General features: G+C 45.8%; 1 protein-coding gene across 2 annotated transcripts in view; it reads right to left on the bottom strand.

Annotated features, from left to right (window-relative positions):
* The window catches only part of GNAO1 (G protein subunit alpha o1), a gene marked incomplete at its 5' end in the record, with an annotated part of 144,778 nt that extends 124,999 nt beyond the window's left edge, over positions 1–19,779 (bottom strand). For both annotated transcript variants that reach the window (XM_082063177.1, XM_082063176.1), the window contains 2 exons: positions 19,526–19,568; positions 19,662–19,779. In XM_082063177.1, the coding sequence (XP_081919303.1) occupies positions 19,526–19,568; positions 19,662–19,779 (161 nt within the window). The remainder of the gene's footprint in view (positions 1–19,525; positions 19,569–19,661) is intronic.
* Positions 19,780–20,258: the final 479 nt, after the last annotated feature.

Raw genomic sequence — 20,258 nt, 5'->3', positions numbered from 1 at the left:
GCAGAGAGGGATTAGTGCCTTCCAATAACTACTCTAACTACAAAGACGGTAAAAGGCTCAAGCAACATCCATTATCTTATCCCTTTATCCTGGCTCATCGCCCTGAGTTTCTCATGTACCATGTTTACTACTATTATGGCACCAAAGCAAATTTGATCAGAGAAACACCAACAAATAATCCAGCAGCACGTTTTAAGAAAATCTTCCTTGAGATGTCATGAATTTGCTGAGCTGCTGAACCCCAACCTGTTTATTTTCTGGCGAGTGGAACATGGTTTGTCTTGCACAGCCCAGCTACATCTCCCAGCCAGCTCCTGCGGGCAGATCTGTGCCCCAGCACAGGTCCAGCCTTGGGACAGGTCCTCGTCCCACTCCTGGACCCACCAAAGGACCCTCAGCCATGCTGGACAGCCCTGGGATGCTTTCAGTTTGTTCTGTGCAGGCATTAAAAAACGCAGGTAATTCTCCTCCTCCAGCTGAGATAAGAGCTCTGTTTTCCCATGTTTTGCAGTACACATTGACAGATTTGTTTAAAAGATTCATAATATAAGAAATCAACCGGAAATGGAAAATTCAGTATTGGATTAAATTTGTTTGGGTATCTGTGAGATGGCCTATTTATCTACTAGGTTCCCAGAGACATCAAGCACTGAATCAGTTATCTTAACACACATCTACAGATCTTAAGTTCTCTCCATTTGGGTTTGAAGTCACACTTCCATCCTGGTCAGCAAACAGCATTTTACTGCTATTCCTTATGGATACATGCCAAAATATTCTGCCCTTTCTGCTTTACTGTTAACATTTTTCTTGGATAAAAATGATAAATAAAAGCAACCTGCATGCTTATATATTCTCCCCTCCATGCAAAAATGTATTTATAGCAGACCTTTTTAGCTGGGGAACTCAAAGCGCTCTGTGAACTTGTTGGTGAGTCACCTGGCCCCCTGAATCGTTACTTTAGCAGCCACTCTAACAAGATAGCGACCTGAATTTTGTCTTGAGCATCACAAATACACATGCGAAACCCTAACGTGAAGCGTGGTGCAGGCTTGCAGAGCACATCTGGTCCTGAGATTGGCTAGACGTGGAGCCTTGCAGCAATGAGATGAGCATGGGGAAGGGCAGGCGGCTGTGTATACAGGGTTACTGGATGACCCTTGTAGCCAGGTTTCCAATTTTTTTTGGCAGAGAAAAGCAGCTGCTTTCCACTTTTGGGTTTGTGTCTTGCAGGAACTGACCTGTAAGCGACTGGTCCAGAGCAGACTCTGAGACTGCTGACTCTTGATTCAACTCTGGGTTTAGATTTTCAAACTGAAGACTTCTCTGGGATGACCAAGGCCCTGAAAAATGCTCTGGTTGGGCCAAGTGGGGATGATTGCAGGATGAATTTGTCACACAAGGCGAGATTAATGCTCCCCTGACACCAGAGAAAAACTCATGGTTTCCACACCTGCACTGCTGCTCGTTCAGTTCTTAATGCCAAAAGAAAAAGCCTGACTTTTCTCAACTTTTAAGTGAATTTGGTGTAGAATGGTCTGTGCTACGAAGTCTTCCTGTAGTCCTATGTTCATATAGTGTCTCTCAGGGCAGGGGGGACCATGTGTGCAGTGTCAAGGCTCTAGGAAGACAAGAGGCTACTACATTGGCTGGCTTCCACTTCAACGCGAATGTGTCATGGGGCTTGTTACAAGGGGTTACGTGACAAAGAAGAGGCCATGGTGCTTTGCTACAGCTTTGGTGTAAAGCAGCAAGCAGCAGCCCTACGCGTGGGCGTAGTGCGATCCTGAAACCAGCTCACACCAGAGCAGCACGGGCCACCCGCGGCCTGCGCAATAACTGGAGAAACCCACTGAACTAAGGCAACCCACAGCAGGACAGATGGTATCTCTATATGAGAAGTTTGTTATGTGTCTCAGGGAAGGGGCCTTATGGAGATTCCTAGGCTTGAAAAATAAGAGTCTCTCTGTTTTTATCACTGTGGTTTTATGTTAGAAAAGGCAGAGGGGTTGAGAAAGACGGGCAGAGCCGAGATCCACCTTAAACACCAGCAAAGAGATGCAGACTAAAAGAAACGATAAACCCAACAAAGGCACTTGCTGAAAAGACAACTATATCAACAAACCCCAGCTACTACAGCTCGGTGACTACACTGCCCGGTGACTTCTGTTCAATAAAGGGCTGATTCTCCTCCCTTTCGGAAAACAATGTGTTCCACACACTGAAATAAATAACAGCCCCTCGCCAAGCCCCCGGCAGTGTCAGGGGATGTCAGGCTCTGCTCGGCGGATAACAAAGGCGTCAGCATGCGGCCAATCTCCTCCTGCCATCTCAGGCTGCCCTTGCTGCGCTGAATGAAATTTTTTCTCCTAATGGAAATGAACAAAACCTCCAGTGCAGATAATCCTCCGTTATAATGGCAGTACATTCGGGACAGGGGCCAAGCAGTGTAAAGAACAAGCCAAATCTCTTTTACTTAAAGCCTGGCCTGAATGTGATAATGTAATGACTTTGGTCTGGATGTTTCAAATGCCATTCATTGTGATTGACTTAGCATATAGACTATATCAGCTAAAATAATTAAGAATGAGGAACTGAACAGATAGCATCAGCCCACTTACCTTTCACAACAAAGCTGGTATCCTTTTGCAAGTGGTCTAGAGGACCACTTGATCTGCATCTGGGTTAGTCCAACCCAGCCAGCACCCTTTCACTGCTGTTCCTCATCACTGTCTGCAGAACGATCAACAACACTCCTCTAAAACACAGGCTGAAGACACAGGCAGCCTCTTTGCAAAGGCAAATTTCCTCATTATTTTATGCTTAACCTCTTCCTGGCCGCTGCTGAGCACACTTTGCACTCAGAACCCGACCAAAAGCCCACTGAAGTCCTCAGGAAGATTTACATTAATTTCACTGAGTTCTGGATCAAGCCTGTACACTGAGAGTTTCTTTAAGCAATGTAGGTTTCCAAAAGCACGGTAGCCCTGGTTGTTGTTTAGCTTCCTCATATCTGTCATGGCTAACTATTATTTCTGGTTTACAGAAATAAAACACATTTCAAACTCCGATACTATGTGCAAGCTTAAAAGGGCTTTCAATTACTATTAGTAAGCTTTTAAATGGGATTGTGGTGACACCGCCAAAAGAAGCAAAATACTTATGGCAGAAATTAAGCTATTGGAATGACTGGTTATATTGAACATGCTCTTTACACAGCTGGCAAAGAGTAAAATAAAGCTGCAATAAACTGATGGCAACCACCTTCTGGAAGAATTACAGTTTATCTTAAGAGAGAAAGGACCATCCAGCTTCTCTGCTACAAGAATTTATGGCTCCAAGCATTTGCACACCTTTCCCACAAAACAAGAAACCAGTAGCAACCAGAACAACCACAACAGATCCCTTTCTATATCCCACATCAGTGTAACTGAGGGCAGAAGGCAAATGAGTGCAATGTGCCACCATTCTGATTTTAATATATCCACTTAGCATCATTCTGAGATGGCTACCCAGGGTGGAAAGCAACAGGAGATTACATTCATTGTCCATTTCAAGTCTTCCAGTTGGCAAATAAACTCAGTCCTTTAGGAAAAAAAATAATCTTATACATTGGACAAGCTTTGGAACAGTTACAAGCCAAGATCTATTGTTCTGGTTGAATTTGTTACAAGCTCTAGACATACATATCATAAAAGATCTTTATTTGAATATTTTTCTCTTCCTGGTCATCTAATTTAGCTCCTCTCAAGGTGCTTATTTATTTTTTTCACTGTTGCCTTCTTCATTTGCTAGATTTAGAGATGAAATCAAGACTCAGCAGCAGCCTTGAGCACAGCATCAATGCTAGTTTGAATTCTCATTTGTATCTCCTGAGCTGTTTTCCCTCCGAGGCCTGTTCCCCTCCTGCCCCTCTTTCTCCATCCATCCATATAGATCATACAACCGTTTCTGCCAAGCACCAGCTGCAGATATAGGGAGTTCTTGGGCATCTTCCTACTTTTAGAAAACCACCAAGAGGCTAAGTAACATGTGTGTTTGTTCTGTGAAGCTTGAAGTCTGCTTGTCGGAAAGACCAGGCTATTCGTTAACTCTGCTGCTCTCTTTGAAACATCTGTGGGACACGGAAGACTGAAGAGCTACACATTGGCAGTGCAGAGGACAAAAAGCCATGTCTGGGTTTACAAGCTCTGTTCTCCTGCATCAGACAAACATCAAATAGAAATAGCATCAAAAAGAAACACTTCTGGATTTCTCCTCCACATTCTCCAGAATGCCAGGACTCAAAATGCAGTCTAGCCACGACCTCTCTACTCCAGATTCATTTGCCATCATTGCAATCTTTCAGCTTTGAGGTTGCTCTCTTCGACACAGCCAGTTACAATTTCACTAAGAGGGATGTGAGATGCAACCGCTGAAACCTTCTACCTTGTACTGGTACCGCTTCCTCCAACCACTTCCTCCCATTGTGGCAACTGAACAATTCCTGCCTGTGGTTGAGGACAACACCTCTCACACTGGAGATCTTCAGTATGGGAAAAGGAAAGCCCCACCAGCTTCTCCATCCAAACTTTGGTAAAAAGGCTTGGAAAGCTCCATTTTAGCCCAGAGATTCACCAGTTTGTATTTGTACGCCAATAGCTGACATTGTTAAGAGCTGTTCTGTGCTGAGAAGTGATAAGGAAAAGCAAGAGGAAATTTCAGACAAAGATTTCAGGCCATTGGAGAAAGATCTTTAATGCAAATCTGTTTGCAGTTTGGAGTGATGTACAGTTGTGAAAATCTTGGTTTCTTTAGGTCATTCATAAGTACATCACACAAGCTACAGAATATGTGATCAAGAAGGGTTCTGCATTAGGGCAAAGCTGGACTGAATGACCTTTCCATGATCTATTCCATCACTGCCTAGTACAATTTCTGCTTGTAATTCATTATTCTGAAGCTGTTTACCATTTTGTCCATGACAAGGGCAACTTCCATCAATCAGTTCCTGAACCTAGAATTCCTGGCTTTTTATCCAAATAGCATTCAGAGGAAAAAGAGATTCTCATTTGAATACTCACCTTTCTTGCTCTTATACACAGCACTGATGCATCACTGAAAAGCTGACACTGTCTTTCACAGTGACGGTCTGTCAATCTGACATAACCTGAGAGACATTCAGGGTATGTTTTGCTACTAAGTGAAAGACTACAGCACTTCAGGCATTAATAATTAAGCATGGTTTTGCTACTGGATATAAGAACTGCTTCTGTTCCTATGTACGTTTGCATTTTTTTTCACACCCATCACACTGCTGTTGGATATACACTGCATGAACTTTGGGCAAATGGTCCAGTGTTTCTCCATTTACAGTCAGGATGGCTACTCATGATACTGATATTAAGGAGGTCTTCTGTGAGAGAATAAATCAGAGATTAGAGAAGGCTTGCTTGTAACTCAGGCTGAACTGGAACAGTTTCTCTCCCTTTCCTCTGTGCTTTAGTGTTGATTATCGAAGGATATCTTTTAAGAAAGGAAAAGCACATGGTATCATTTTGTCTTTCAGCTTGCAGAGTTTTGAGTCCTGCTTCTGCAGCCTCATTTAGGACATTAGTCTTCCAGGCTTACCACGAAAGGGGGGCTTGTTGGGATGTCTCTTGTTGGCATTCTCTTATTGTCACATCCTACCATGCACATCTAACAGTGCGAATGGGGGTTGCCATTTCTCCTGCCAGCCTTTTCCCTTCACAACAGCTCCGATTCTCTTATTCTTGGCACTTGCTTTGAGCAAGGTTCACATGAAGATGTCAGTGTCCAGTCCATGCACTGTTGTATCAAGCTGTTGTCAGTCTTCTGGATGACTGCTTAGGAAACAACCGCATTTTGTTACCCAGAGCCTGAACTTGATCATGATTCCGCATTTGACTCCTGCTTTTAGAGATCAAACTCCATCTCCTTCTGCCTCTTGCTTGCGTTTCACTGTCGCAGTAACTTCTTGTCTGGACTGGAGATGCCAAACCTCTACCAGGCTGCTTGTTTGTTACAAGTCAACAAAGTTAGTACGTGGGTACTTCATTTCTGTTCCCTCTGGGGACAGGAACTTAGTTAAAGCCTGAAGGTCACTGCTGCAAAAGGCAATGGGAGAGGTGGTTTGTTCAAATTCAGGAGCAAGCTTTTAATCCAGGCTGCAAAACTTGCTCCCAATAAAATGGAATGTGAAAGTGTTGTTCACCACTTACCTAACCAGGATTTTGCAGCATTTTGGCAACCCGGTGGAGGAAAGTTACCTTATAAATTACAAAGACTGTGTCTAAGGCTAAGGGAAAATAGAAGAGAGAAGTCTCCAAAGCCCAGGACAACTAAAGCTTGTTACAAAACCAGAGAGATCATTCTAGTGTGAAGCAAACCTGAGCTTTGCATTAAAAATGTAAATGTGATTGAAATAGCATAACCAGATTAAATGGATTTGACCTCCACAAACATAAAAGATGGTCTAAATACACTGAAACACGTTGTTTTCTCTGCGTTGTGGATCATAGGAAACTTATTTAAAACAACACAAAAATTTCAAGCCACGGAAAGATTTGTATTTCTCTTATATGAACTAATAGGAGAAAGAAAGGCTGGTTTGGAAAAAACCACTCGTCATTTAAAAGATTAAAGGTACAGAAAGACTTTTGAAAACTACTTTTCAAAGTCTTTGAATGTGACCAAGTTGCCCTCAAAAATTAAGCCCTATCACACTCAACTAGCCAGGAGTGACTGAATCTTTCAATACAATCTCACATCTCAAACTTCAGTATACCGCAGCATTATGGGAGCATTTGATGGATATTTCTTTCTGGTTTCAGTGATTTGTTCGTTTGGTTTTGATTTGGTTTTTTCTGGGGGGTTGGGTTTTTTTTTGAGTTATGTTAACCTAGATCTATACAAGCATCATCAAACTACCATAGCTGAGCAGGGACAGACAAAGGTGACTTAAACACACACCACCAACAAAAAGTGATGTTAATCAAACCCCAGTTTAGGATTTCAGAAGGTTGCCTGTGAAATACTGCATGGAATAAATCCAAGAAAACAACACCTAGAAGCAAAGAAACAGACCAAAGTGATGTGAAGGGGAATCAAAATACTCCCAGCTAAGCCTCATTTTTTATGCATTCTAAGGGAAAATTCTCTAATGCTGCAAAATATTGGCCCTCAAATGGTTTTAAAATAGAGGGGTAGTTCTTTAGTTAAAACAGAAGTTAGGCACATTGAATAAAGAGGCTAATTTGGATTTTCTTGTCACAGAATCATTGAATAACTTGGGCTAGCAGTCCCTGCCCAGAGCAGAGCTGCCATCTCAGGTAGGTCAGGGTGCACAGGTCCCTGTCCTATTGAGTCTTGAAAATCCCCAGGGATGACAATTCTCTCCCTCCCAGGGCCCAGCTCCACTTTTGCATCAACCTCCCCATGAAGCACTTTATCCTTAGATTCTGTCTTAATTTCCATGAAATTTGTGTCTGTTGCCTCTCATCCTTTCATGTGTATCTCTAAGAATCTGGCTTGATCTTATTAATATCTTTAGTCCTCTTTGGATGGTGGAAGAGAGCGGTAAGATCTCCCTCAGCTTTCTCTTCTCCAGCTCCCTCGGCCTCCCCTGGCTCAACCTGCGCAGCAGCCCCCAAAACCTTGGGAGCCCCAGTTTACCACTTGGTTTAGCAGACCCCAAACTGAACACTGCATTTTAGATGCGACTTTGGGAGTACTAAGTAGGGAGGAACAGGCAAGATTTAGTTACAAATGATTTCACACAACCTCGTTTACTGAAGTCATTAAATACATATATAAAATGCTGCAGTTAAACCTGCACTTCCTAAAACTAGAGAGTATTTTTTTTGTCTCGCGATACAAGTAATATCGCAAATAACTGTACCTGAAATAAATTTTAGAGCTGGTACCTGAGAGCACCTGAGGCAAAAAGAAATCAAGGGTGGCATAAAAAAGTCCACAACATAAGAATCGTTTTGTTTTCCTGATCTCTGTTTTCCAAGAGGTGTAAGACACAAAATGCATATCTGGACAAAGGTTGAATACACAAAGTGATGCTAAAATAGGGTGACAATCAGCACAAGCAGAGATGAGCTGGTCTTCAAAGCTTAGGTGCACACAAACCTATTTGCGTGCAACAACCCTGTTCTCTTCGAGCCCATTGATGCTGATGTGCACATTATTAAAAAACTCAATTGTTCTGGGGTTTGGGATCTGAGCATGAATAAAACATGAGTTAAGTCTAACGCTGGGACTTAACTAAATACAGATCAGTAGCATCTTTAATTTGGCAGCACCACAAGTCCTGTGGCCGCTGTCAGCAGTACTGAGCAGCTGTTAGTGTCTTGAAATCAGGCAGTTGAGGGGCTGAGCGCTTCTGAAAACCGACAGTGGGGAGTGAAGCACTGAGCAAGGCTTCAGGAGCATCCAGACAATTGTTCTGCTGGATGAGAAGGATTCTCCCAGAGAACAGAGGGAGCAGGATGTGTCAGAGAGCTTCAGACAGGCACTGTGCCTGCATGGGTTTGTGCCCAGCTTAATGACGGAGCCACTAAAAACATTATGATCTTGGTTATTTTAAAAATCTCAGTATATTTATCTAGTTACGGTGGAATTTAAACACACCACTTTGCCTGGGTTTGTATCATTCTTATGGACATTTTGTAAGAATTTTTTTTTCTATTTTTTACTGGAAACTCCAAAAACCTCTTTGAAAGCCCTATTCAGGAGCACTTAAAAAAATCAGAATGTAAATTTAATCCTGAATATCTTTTTATGCCAGGAGGCCTCCCTATTTGTTTGATCACAGATGGGAAAAAATAGTAAAATTTGATCTTGCTGATCAGAACTAGAAGTACCAGTGTAATAAATCAAGTTTCATGCTCTGTCATGTACAAAAAACTTTACAAATTTTTTATTCAAATATGAATTACAGACAGACTCATTTCTTGAAAGGATCAGTAAACAGAAGAAGCAGAAAAAGAAAAATTAGATAAATAAAGCCTAAATTCTGAATTTACTGAACCACATGGAAGTTACTGATTTGTAATTTTTTATAATTTATGGGCTCTCTTTTGGTATTTCTATCATATTCACATTTTTTTGTTTTTGTTTTCTTTTAATAATTAGCTACAGTGAAAGACACTGAAAAGACATCAGTATCACCAAGGACCATACCAAGATTTTGATTCACTATCAATACCTGGATCCCTCGGGGCCAACACCAGCTTTCATCTCTCCTGCACATCCCAGGGGGCTCAGTGCACGCAGAGAGATGCGGATAACAAACCAAGGACCATCGGGTCATATATCTGCTGTTCAACTTGAACATCTCAAATGCACACATTGGGCAGCATCAGGTTTCCTGCTGAAGAACTGGCCGGGCAGCAACCACCTTGAAAATAACAAGTTGACAGCGCACTTTGGGTTTTTGCCGAGCTGTAAATCAGGAGAATATAAATCTGTTGTACAGCTAAATCAAGGAAAACAAGGGCATGCTACTAGGAGCTTTCTAGTTTATTAAGTAAACATCTTCTCATTCATGTGGAAAAGTTTGTCCAATTTGGCTAAATTATTAATCACCAAAGGGTGACTGGTGTTAATGAACAGTATGATGACATTCTGAGGTGGATGTTCATCACGGCAATCTTCTTTCATCCCAGTGATTTATGCTAGTGTTACCGATGAAGTGTGAAGATAAAGGCTCTGCAACATCTGTGCTGGGGGTACGTACATTACAGTGATAAATATCTGCCTGTTTCAGAATTTGTAGGCAATGAGATGGGGTCTTCACCTAACCTTGGAAAGGAGCATCTACCCTGAGGGCATCAGTGCTCCTTACCAACCTGCTGACAAGCGACTAATGTCTTGTTCTCACATGGGCCACGTGGAAAGAGCTCTATCTCGCCAGTGGAAAGGGCTCTTTTAGCTGCAGCCAGCTCTAACTGCCCTTTCTGTAACACCCTTTTGCACTCCTTACAGATGTAAAGATGCTGTAGGTAGGTAAGAATAAATTCCCCAAATATACTGAATCAAAAACTCAGTTCTGCACTATTTAAGTAGCCAACCTGATTTTGTTACATTCAAAAGCCATTGTGAGGATGGTATGTCCCTCCATGCTGTGGAGGAACACATCCTTGCCATGCCAGCCACAGAGGAGCACGAGAGAGGAAGACAAATTCACGTAGGCTTAGCTATCACCACCTCCAATTCAGACATGCAGATCCACTTTGTGATGCCCTGGAAGTGGTTTGAAAATCTCACCACAAACTTTGGGGAGACCCAGAGCTGGCTGGCACCAGTTCCGCAGAAAATTCCTCCAGAAATACAGACATGGTTCTCTTTCATTGAGAGCTATTGAAATGAGATGATAACTCTATCACCTTTGCTGTAGAGGCAGGAGCCAGATTATGGCAAGGCCCACGCTACCGAGGTGGCAAAGAGCAGGGCTGTGATGAATAAGGAGCACAGTACTGGCAGTGAGGAAACATCGCTACAGCACTGTGAGCTACCACATACCACAGCTCCAGAACTCTAGCAATAAAACCTCTCATTTGTTATCTAGATTATTCTGCCTAACATCTGTTTTGTGCGCTCAGCCTTTCCTACGCACTTTTGCTTAATGCCTTAAAACTGGAGCTACTAACTCCAATCAGCTCGAACAGGGAGAGGGTAAACCACCAAATTCTGCTAGGAGGTAGCATACATTTTTTATTATTTGAGTGATATTTTCCTTAATACAGGGCCGTTCTTATCCCTTTCTATGATGATTCCCAGCTGATGCAGAAATGATCCAAGTCATGTGCCCGACTGTTACAGTGTGTACAAGCTGCTGTTGATGACCCTCTTGTACACAAGAGCATTTAATACAAGTCTGAAGTTGCTGGAGAGCCTCAAAGCAAGTTGAGTCACTGCTCTGCCTTTCAGACTGTTTTAGGCACGGGGGGGTGATGGTTTAGAGGAGGGACATACACAGAGGTGAAAAGTCCATTCCTGGCCTCTCTGCCAAGGTGCTAATACTGGGGTGATAGATTCTCTGAACAGGGTGTTTCTGTGGGATGTTATTCTGGGGCAGTGAAACCTGCTGCGCTCCTCTCTGCTCACTGAAGCAGCTCCCAGAGACACCCCTCATGGCCTCCCCACGTGAAATACTTACTCCTGCATTTCTTTATCAAATACCCTGCCACATGTCAAAGAGAAGAAAATTCCTTTCCTTATTGTTAAACCCTATATTTCCTACCAGCACTGGACCCTGCTTCTGCCCAAACCCACTCCCAGGTTTCCCCAAATGCCACAAGCCTAAACAGAGTCAGCCAACACCTTCAGGCTTTCTCAGGGAACAGGAACCTCAGTGCACTTACTGGGACCGATTTCTCCCAACCTTTCCCCAAAAGCAACTCCCGCAATGTTAACCAAGTGGAATTTCTGTGGAAAGATGGCACAAGTTACCCTGTATCAAACAGAATGTGTGATAAATTGTCTTTGGCTCCTGAGGACACAAAATCCCACAGGATGGCATGAAGGGCAGAGGGGGTTACTAACAGCCATGGTCCCTACTCATTAAGCTGTGGGAGGACCCCATGTTACCCAAACCTTTTTTCTCCCTCTCAACCTGTACTTCAGCTCCTTTGTTTTAAGCTTACAGGTTTTATATTCGGATGAAAGGTCTGCTGATGAACTGATAGAATTTTTGGTGACCAAGCAGAGCAGGTCATGCCCACTAAAGAAAGACAAAGCAATTTCAGCTCTGCCAATCCTTTTCTTTCAATGTCAAAAATATTATTGATTAGCGATGTGAACACAGGCATGATGTCAGCTTACTATACAGTTCCCTGGGCTCCCTTCTGCGAGAGCGCTCCTCAGTTTCCTCAATTAACTTGAAAGCTGGGGAGGGTAAGCATTTTTATTAGTAAGCTAAGAAATGCCTCCATCAAGAGTTTTATTCTATTATCGCAATAAGCACACAATGATCGAGCTTTGGATTAAAGGATGTTTTTCTACCTTTTGCTCAGCACTAGAAAACCATCAGTTCCTTTGCTTTGTTATCCAGTAGCATTTTTCAGGCATTTGTATTTTCTGATTTTAGGCAGAATTCTAATTGCATTTTATAATCAGGACTGTAATCCTCCAACCTCCCTACATCTGCCATTTGCATGAATGGCCTTAAAAATAACATGAGAATGATTCAATTAACAGTTTAGGGGGATTTTTACATTAGGCAGAGCATTTATTCAGCATTAGGAAAATCATGGCAAAAATCATTAGTATTTCCTTCTCAGAATGAAACTGAAGAATTTTTGAGGCAAGAAAAACAGCCCTACATTTAATGTGCCAATGCTTTTTGTTTCCTGGTTTTGTTTTTGTGAATGAAACGTAGCCATTTCCAGTATCCCACCAAGTATCACGCAAACATTTGAAATTCATCAGATCTCATAAAAATTGGACATTGAATAGACACCATCTTCAGCGTAGGAAGAATTTGGCCCGAAGTCCAGTGAGGTCAAAGAGAGGATTTGGGGTCAGTAGCACTGAAATGGAAATGAAATAAGTGGGGCTGCAATTGAGATGCATTTGGTTTCTGTCTCTTCATTTGGGCTGGTTTTTATTTTGCTCCCAATTCTCAGGCTAGAATAAAGACATTTTCTTTTTAATTTTTCTCTAAAGTGAGGAGAGCTGGAAGTTTTCTTTCAAAAACAAAAGGAAGAAGTAAGCAAAGAACACTTGAAAACAGCTCATCCAGTCATCATGTGAGTCCAGGCTCCACAACAGTAATTTCAGGCTCTACAGAAAACCACAAATCTTGGGAGATTTGCAATTGCACCAGGAAGAGTGACAAGACTCTTAAATACCCTGACCACCTGAATTTGAGAAGGTTTTGCCAATCTGCTTCTGCCAGAGCTCCTCTTCACATTCCCATAATGAAAAAAAGGACTAAATCCCATCTTCTGCACTCAGGGTTTAACCATGGACTTCAGAGTACACAGGACAGGTCCTTCTGTGCACTGTGAACTGCTGCTGGCTCCTAAGAAAAGCTTTTTACCTTCCTCACGGCTTGAGCAGGAGGTAAATGAACTCAGAAGTTTGCAAAATTGAGCTCTCAGACCCTGCACTTGCATCAGGCTTTCTGGCTGCAAATCCACCAGCTTCAACACTCATTTGTGGTTTTGTATCCTGCAAATCCAGGAGAAACCAGGGGAGCTCGATACTGAGAGGGGTTGGCTGTAACTCTGCAAAGCGACTGAAGAAGGCTCTAGCATAGGAAGCTCATTATGATTCTCTAAGACATTAATGACTGCCTGACTCTCATTCTCCAGTTGACCAGTAACCCACTCCTGCCTTGGCCAGCAGTGAAACATTTCTCCATTTCACTCTTCCTCTTGATCAAGTAGAAGAGGCAAGAAAGTGCCTCTGCCTCCATCACTTTGTCTCTTTTCCACTCTTCCCCCATTTTGACTACGAGCATACTGGAGAACTCCCATCAGATGTCAAGTTGTATCCCAGAGAGATAGAAAAGGACAGACCAAAGAGGAAAACCACAGCCTTTTTGCATTTGTCATGACTCAGTTGAATGTCTTTTACAACTTCTGGGTTAGCCAAGCCAAAGATAAAACAAAACAGGTCCCTGGTTACATTTGTACAGATTTGTCTCTTTCTTCAGAGCTCATTAAAAGAACTGCTTTCATCTCCTTAGACTGCTAAAACATTTCCAACAGGACTAGATGTGCCATGTCAGAATATGACAGGCAAATTTCTTTTAAGGTTTTAAAACTAGGTTGAAAGAGAAGCTATGCAGTTCACTGTTGTCACTGAAAGATATTTTTACTTTTATGAGTCCCTAAAATGAGAAACAAATTAAGAACTGTCAAGGAAAAAGAAAAAAACTAAACCCAAATTGTATTCCATCCTGCCTGCTAATATTGTTACTGCTTTTCTCTGAAACCTCTCTCAGTCTAATAACAAGAACCTTAAGTATAAAAGAATGAACTATGGTTGTTAAATGTTTTGGCTTATAAGCGCAATTAATAATCCAAAAGGAAGGAAATAACCGCTGAAAACATGATTACCCTTTGCAACTACAAGCCAAAATGAACAGCCTCACTTTCCTCTGTTCCCAGCTCTTTCTGCTGCCTGGTGCAGAGGCAATCTCCCTGTGCTGTGCCATTGCAGGGCGTGGAACGTGCTACTCAGAGCATCCCGGGGTGCAAGAAAGCACCTGGGAAGGAGGTGAGGGAAAAAGCTGCAGCGAGGGAGAGCCCTGTCCTGCAGCAGACTCCACTGGAATGATCACTCACACCCGAGTAGGAGACTCCGCCGTCCCCAAGGCAGCCAACGCATCAACTAGCTGCCATCCCACACCCCAGAACTGCCACAGCAGGTCATTTAAAACCAGACACAGGTTTCACTGCCAAAACAGCCCCAGCAGAGCTGTCTCTCTGTTGGGATCTGAAGAGCAAGTGTATGCTATACATACTGTGACAGAGTGCACTGGAGCAGGTCTTGAGAGAATGACACAACTTCACCAAAAAAGCTCTTTCCCCTGCCTAATGAAACCCAGTTCAAACAGTGCCCAGGCGCAGCCTGTCGCTGCCCTACTTTGGGCCTCAAGTCACAGAAATCCTGGAAAACAGAGCAGGAGACAAGTAAGGAGGAGGACAGCTCTGACCTGATGCGCCAGTGAGGTTTGTGCCTCTGGGCTGCTGCTCACACTGTGATCAAACAGCTCCTGGTGGAAGGCATCCCTCTGCTCACCCATGGCCGAGTGGGGTCTGCACCCACTGCTGCAGAGCAGAAAAGCTGCGCTGAGGAGTGGGATGGACCACGAAAACGTTGTTCACAGTCCTTTCCTCGGGAACACGCCACAAAGACGAAGCAGCCCCACGCTATAAGCCCCCGTGGGGTGAGGTATTCCCGGGGGAAGCAACTGCGAGTGTGAAATCGCTACAGCTTTGAGACGCAGACATATGCAGCAAAGAGCACTCAAGTGGGTGTTCACAACACACCATTTCGTTTCAATGGCATTTACCATCAAATTGCTGAGATGGGCTGTAAAACCAGTGGGCGGGGACTGCTTCTCACTCTGAAGAAGTTCATTAGATTATAAGTAATTCAGTTACACACAGAGCAAGTAGAGCCTGGGGCTGTTTTGAGGGGTTTTTTGAAAAAGGTCAAAACAATATATCAGACAGATATTGGGACTGATGGCTGTTCGGGATGAGATAGTAGATATTTAAAGATAAGCATTGTATGCTAGTGTATTTTTCTCCTCATTACATATGCCCATCCTTGTCGTACATAACCTAAAAACATTTTGCAAAAAATGGCAAAGCAAAGAAGCCTATCAAGGGAGGCACTGCCAGCATTACTGGAGAAGTGAGACAGCTGGTTTAGAGGACATGCAGGGCTGGAAGCTCTGGCATCTTTTGAGAGGGAGTGAGACCCAGCTCTCTGCTCCCAACTCAGCAGGGAACAGAAACTGCTACTTCTGCAGAGGCAAAATCCAAAACCAAACCCCAGTCCCCAAGATTTTTCCTATGGGCAGGTGAAGCCACGTTTCCTTCAGAATGCCACAGCCACCACTAACCCCTCATTGGGGAAGGTGAAGTATTGCCCTGCCTCGCCATCCAGAGTGGCTGCTGCTGAGTAGGTGGTAGGACCTTGTCTGGGAAGCCACGGCAGCTAACTCAGCCTCTCTGCCTTAGCAATTAAACACTGAATTCCCTAGAAGCTTCACGCTGATGGCAGTGGGTGGTGTCCCCACCCAAGCAGTCCATCGCTGCTCACCACTGGACCATTGCACGTATTTAACTATTCTACTGAGCAGTAACAGACAGAGATATGCTTGGTGTCTTCCTAGGCTAGGGCTTTTGATGAACAAACACATTCACTATGTTATAAGTCCCCACAAAAACATCCTAGAATAACAGCAGTCTCTATTCCATGCTACAATCCACATATTCCAGGAAGGAAGATCACATATTCCAAATTCTGCATGTGCTCAACATTTATTTCAAGATATAAGCTCTAAAAAGGTTTGACATCCAATGCAGTCCTACACCAAAGTGAATTTACTTATATGGAGTGGTGGGAGTGGAAGAAGAATTTCTTTTGTCTGGTAACTCTCACTCTCTGGCTTGGTTCTTTAAAGGAGGCAGCAGATTTGCTTGGTTAAGTCTGTTTTTTAGTTTAAGCTGAGTGAAACTAGAATCTGGTCACAGCCTGATTCTGAACACTGTGGCACACTCAGGAGTGTCATTGGCTTGCATGGCAGAACCATGACTTTTGGGACTCTTCCCCTGACCAGCTTGGCCCCAACCTTACATTTTAAGGGGTGGGTGAAAGTATCCGGACTGCAGGGCTGGTTGTTAAAAAATAACACGCAAACCTAATAAGCCAAGATCGGCGTAGTCAAAGTACAAGGGTTGAGGTTGTCAAAATGACCTTGGGTGCTAAGGAAAGTGCCATTCCCAGCCTGTGTTGCCACTGTTCGAGACGTACACACTGGCCTCCAGTTCCACTTCCCTGCCATTCACCAGTACCTCTTGCTTTGCTGGATAACTCCCTGATCACCAGCTGAAAGGTATCTCCCAGTGTTTCACTAAAACATGCTTAATTAATTTTACAAGTCCTAATCCTCAACCTGGCTACACTCTGAAATTATTGTGATTTCTACTTGTCACTTCTCCTGCTACCCAATATTTCAAGGATTAACTGGACAGCATATAACCTTTTCTTAGTCCTCTGTAACAATGTCTACTCATCTTCCTTTGTCTTAGTGTTTTCTCATCTATCTACAGATTCCTGTGCCTCTTTTCAAGGCAATATCCAAGTGTGAAGCTGCTTTAGCAATTCATGAGGATGAGATTTATTATCTATAAGCACACCAATAACACAGTATTAAAAAAATAAAATAGCAGTCTCTTTCATCAAAATCTAATGAACACGCGATTTAATCTTTATTAAGAATTCATTAGGTTCTCAGCAAGCCTATCTAATGGAGCTTGACCAGGTGTAATGCTAATGCCTGCATTATATTTAAATCAATTTTCAGAAATGCTAATTTCCCCGAGTTGTTCCCTGCACATCGCTCTCCCCGCGGCTGCGCGGCTCTCTCCAGCTGCCTGCTGCCGCGCTCATAGCAACACCGCTGTCCCCACCCAGCCTCCGCACACTTCACTGGAGTTTCCACACCGACGGACGCCTCCCAGTTTCTGACACTACAAGCCCTTTCACCATAGCAGCCTTCTCGGCATTTTCAAGTCAGGTACAAAGCCTGGCAAGCCTAGCATGTGTTACTTTCAGACTGTTTCGTGGAAAATGTACCTATATATTTATTTAAAAAATATAGAGAGAGAGAGATATATAACAGGGTATATTTCAGTCCTCAATATGCTGATCTAGTCCAACAAACAGGTTATTATCTTAGAATCATAGAATCATCAATCTTGATGCAATTTGCTTCAAGAAACAAGAGCTCTGCTCTTTGGAAAACAAGAGTTGCACTAATTGTGTAAGCCAGAGTGGTCTCCACCTGCCCTCCTGCCTGCGGGCTCGAGGTGTAAGCACTGCCGCACTGCTATTGTGGTACCTACAGCCTCTCCCTTCAACCAAAACCCACTGCCCGCCATTCCAGCATGCTTCTGCAGAAGCAATTCCTAGAGATTAAATAATTTATAGGTGTTCAACTGCAGTAATATCTCTCTTGATCCACCTTTTGCACATAAACAAATGCAAACCAAACTCACCCTAGCCCTAAATCAAACTGTTGGGGTGGAAAGCCCCTTTTCAAACAATTAAAGGGGAAGCTTGGAGCCTTTAGAGAAGCAGGGTACAGAAATGTCAGTGGGAAAAGCTATGGAGACCACCGTGCACTGGAGGTGAGCTTCCTCACAGTGAGCCCCCCCAGCGCCTTGGGAAAAGAGTCGCCTCAGGCAGGGATAATGGTTTAGTCCCCTGTGAGCCCCTGAGGGCTTGGCTGGACACGGCCGCTGCAGAATTGATACAGAAATATCCGGGTCACCCGCTAAGCCACTCTGGCTGGTGAGAAGCTGGGCTGAAGGCCCCGATCTGCCCCCATGGCACACGCACAACGCACACTAACACGCACAATCACACACTCACGCTCACACTCACGCTTGGGGCGGCTACGGGAGTGCAGGGCAACAGATTGCCGAGCGGCCATGAACCCCTTCGGTTTTTTCCGACTCCGTTCGCCTTCTCTCCGACCTCCTCCGAGCGGTCTCCGAAGGTGGCCGAGCGCGGCCTCGGCCGTCGCCGGGAGGAGCCGAGCGGTGCCGAAGCGGCAGCGTTGCCAGCGGTTCGAGTCCCCGCTGGGCGCTGTCCACCACGCGAACCGCCTGAAATCCGCAGCCGCGCCGGGACCTGCCTGCCGGCCGGCACAGCCCTTGCCCCCGCGGCGGCGAGCTCACCGCCCGGCCCCCGGCAAAGGCAGCCGCTCCCGAGGCTGCGGAGCGCAGCCAGCACCCCCTCCCTACATCCCATCCACACCCAGCTCTGCTGCTTCCCCACATCGCTGAGCAACCCCGGTCCCCGGGGGGCCCCTCCCAGCCACGGATCCCTCTGCAACCACCGGCATCGCAAAGCAGAAACCGCCCCGTGTCTCTCCCCAGCTGAAATCCAGACCCTGAAACAGCGCTCCGGGCTTGTTCCGTGATGGCGCCAGCCTCGAACCAGCCCATCATGTCTATTTCGGTGGGAAGCCGGGGTATTTCATTGTATTTTAATTAAAAAGGGAGGAGGGAGGAAGAATAACGCTGCCACGGGAGCACCTCCATCCCTTCACTAGCCTTCCTCTACACCTGCTTTCCTATGGGATGCAATTACTCCAGCCACGGTGATGTGTTGCAGGAGACGCGCAATAGGGTTTTTCGCTTCTGTTTATTGCACAGTGATGTCTAATTAAGCAGCGAGAGGCACCCCCGGGCTCTGGAACCACCTCGGTCCCCACCAGGCACCCTGGGGAGACCCAGACCCCAGGGCAAGGACTGGCAGGACGGTTTGGTGACGGGCGGCCACGCTCGTCTTTCATTGATTAAAAGGAGAGGCTGAAATCTCAATAAAAAGGGGCTTTGAACGATAGGAAGCCTTGATTCATATCCGCAGAGCCGGCAGATAACACCGCGACATTAAGCTTAAGTGACAGCGGTCCGCTTCCCGGGGACATCTGCGCGGCCTCGCCCGGCGGCGGGGAGGAGGGGAAGGTGCGGAGGAACCGCGGCCGCGGTTCCTCCGCACCTTCCCCTCCTCCCCGCCGCCGGGCGAGGCCGCCGGCCGACACTTCAGCACCACGTCGGCCCTGAACAGCAGCGGGAGCGGCGGCGCCGGGGGCCTTCCCCCCGCCGTTCGCCTTCCCGCCCTCGCGGTCCCCTCAGGTAAACATGGCGCCCGCGGCCCTCACTCACCTCAACGAGCCCCCGCCCCGTTCTCCCGCCCATTCAACGCCGTTTACTCGCCCCCCCCCCCCCCCCCCCGCGGTTTCCCCCACGGGACTTACTTCATTTGCTTCACGATGGTGCTTTTTCCCGACTCTCCGGCCCCTGTTGAAAGAGAGATGAGGGGGGGATAAGCGCGGCGGCGGTTGAGGGGACGCGGGGCAGCGGGGGGTGACCGGGCCGCCCGCGGGTTCTCACCGAGCAGGAGGAGTTTCACGTCTTTGGCGGCGCTGATCCCGTCCTCCTTCAGGTTCTTCTCGATGGCCTTGCTCCGCTCCAGGGCGGCTCTTTCCTCGGCGCTCAGGGTACATCCCATGGCGGCGATGAAAATTTATTAAAAAAAAATATTAAAAAAAAAAAAAAAAAGAAGGGGAAAAAAAAAAAAGAGCAGCCCCCGCCGCCGCCGCCTGGGCTGGCTCCCGCGGGCACAGAGGAGGAGGCAGGGGCAAAGCCAGCCACCGGCGGGCGGGGGGAATCGAAGAATTAAAGCAGATGGCGTGAGCCTCCGGGCAGCGCAGCGCCTCCGCGGCGGGGCTGCCGGCTCCCTCCTGCCCCTCTCCCCGCGCCCGAGCGCTCAGTGCATCCAGCGGGGCTGCTGCGGGCACGGCGAGCTCTTCCCGGCCGGGAGGCGGAGGCGGAGGCGGGGGAGGAGGAAGAGGAGGAAGAAAAAGAGGGTTCGCGCCGGGGGGAGGGTCCTTCCCTCTCCCGTGCTCCCGGCTGTCGCGCTCTCCTCTCCGCAGCGGGTCTCTAACGGGCGGCGGCGGCGGCGGAGCGCGCTGGCAGCGCTCGGCGGAG

The sequence above is a fragment of the Streptopelia decaocto genome (assembly GCF_964273445.1).
Source record: "Streptopelia decaocto genome assembly, chromosome: 11".
NCBI classification, from domain to species: Eukaryota; Metazoa; Chordata; class Aves; order Columbiformes; family Columbidae; genus Streptopelia; species Streptopelia decaocto.
This window is presented reverse-complemented; position numbering and strand designations above follow the sequence as displayed.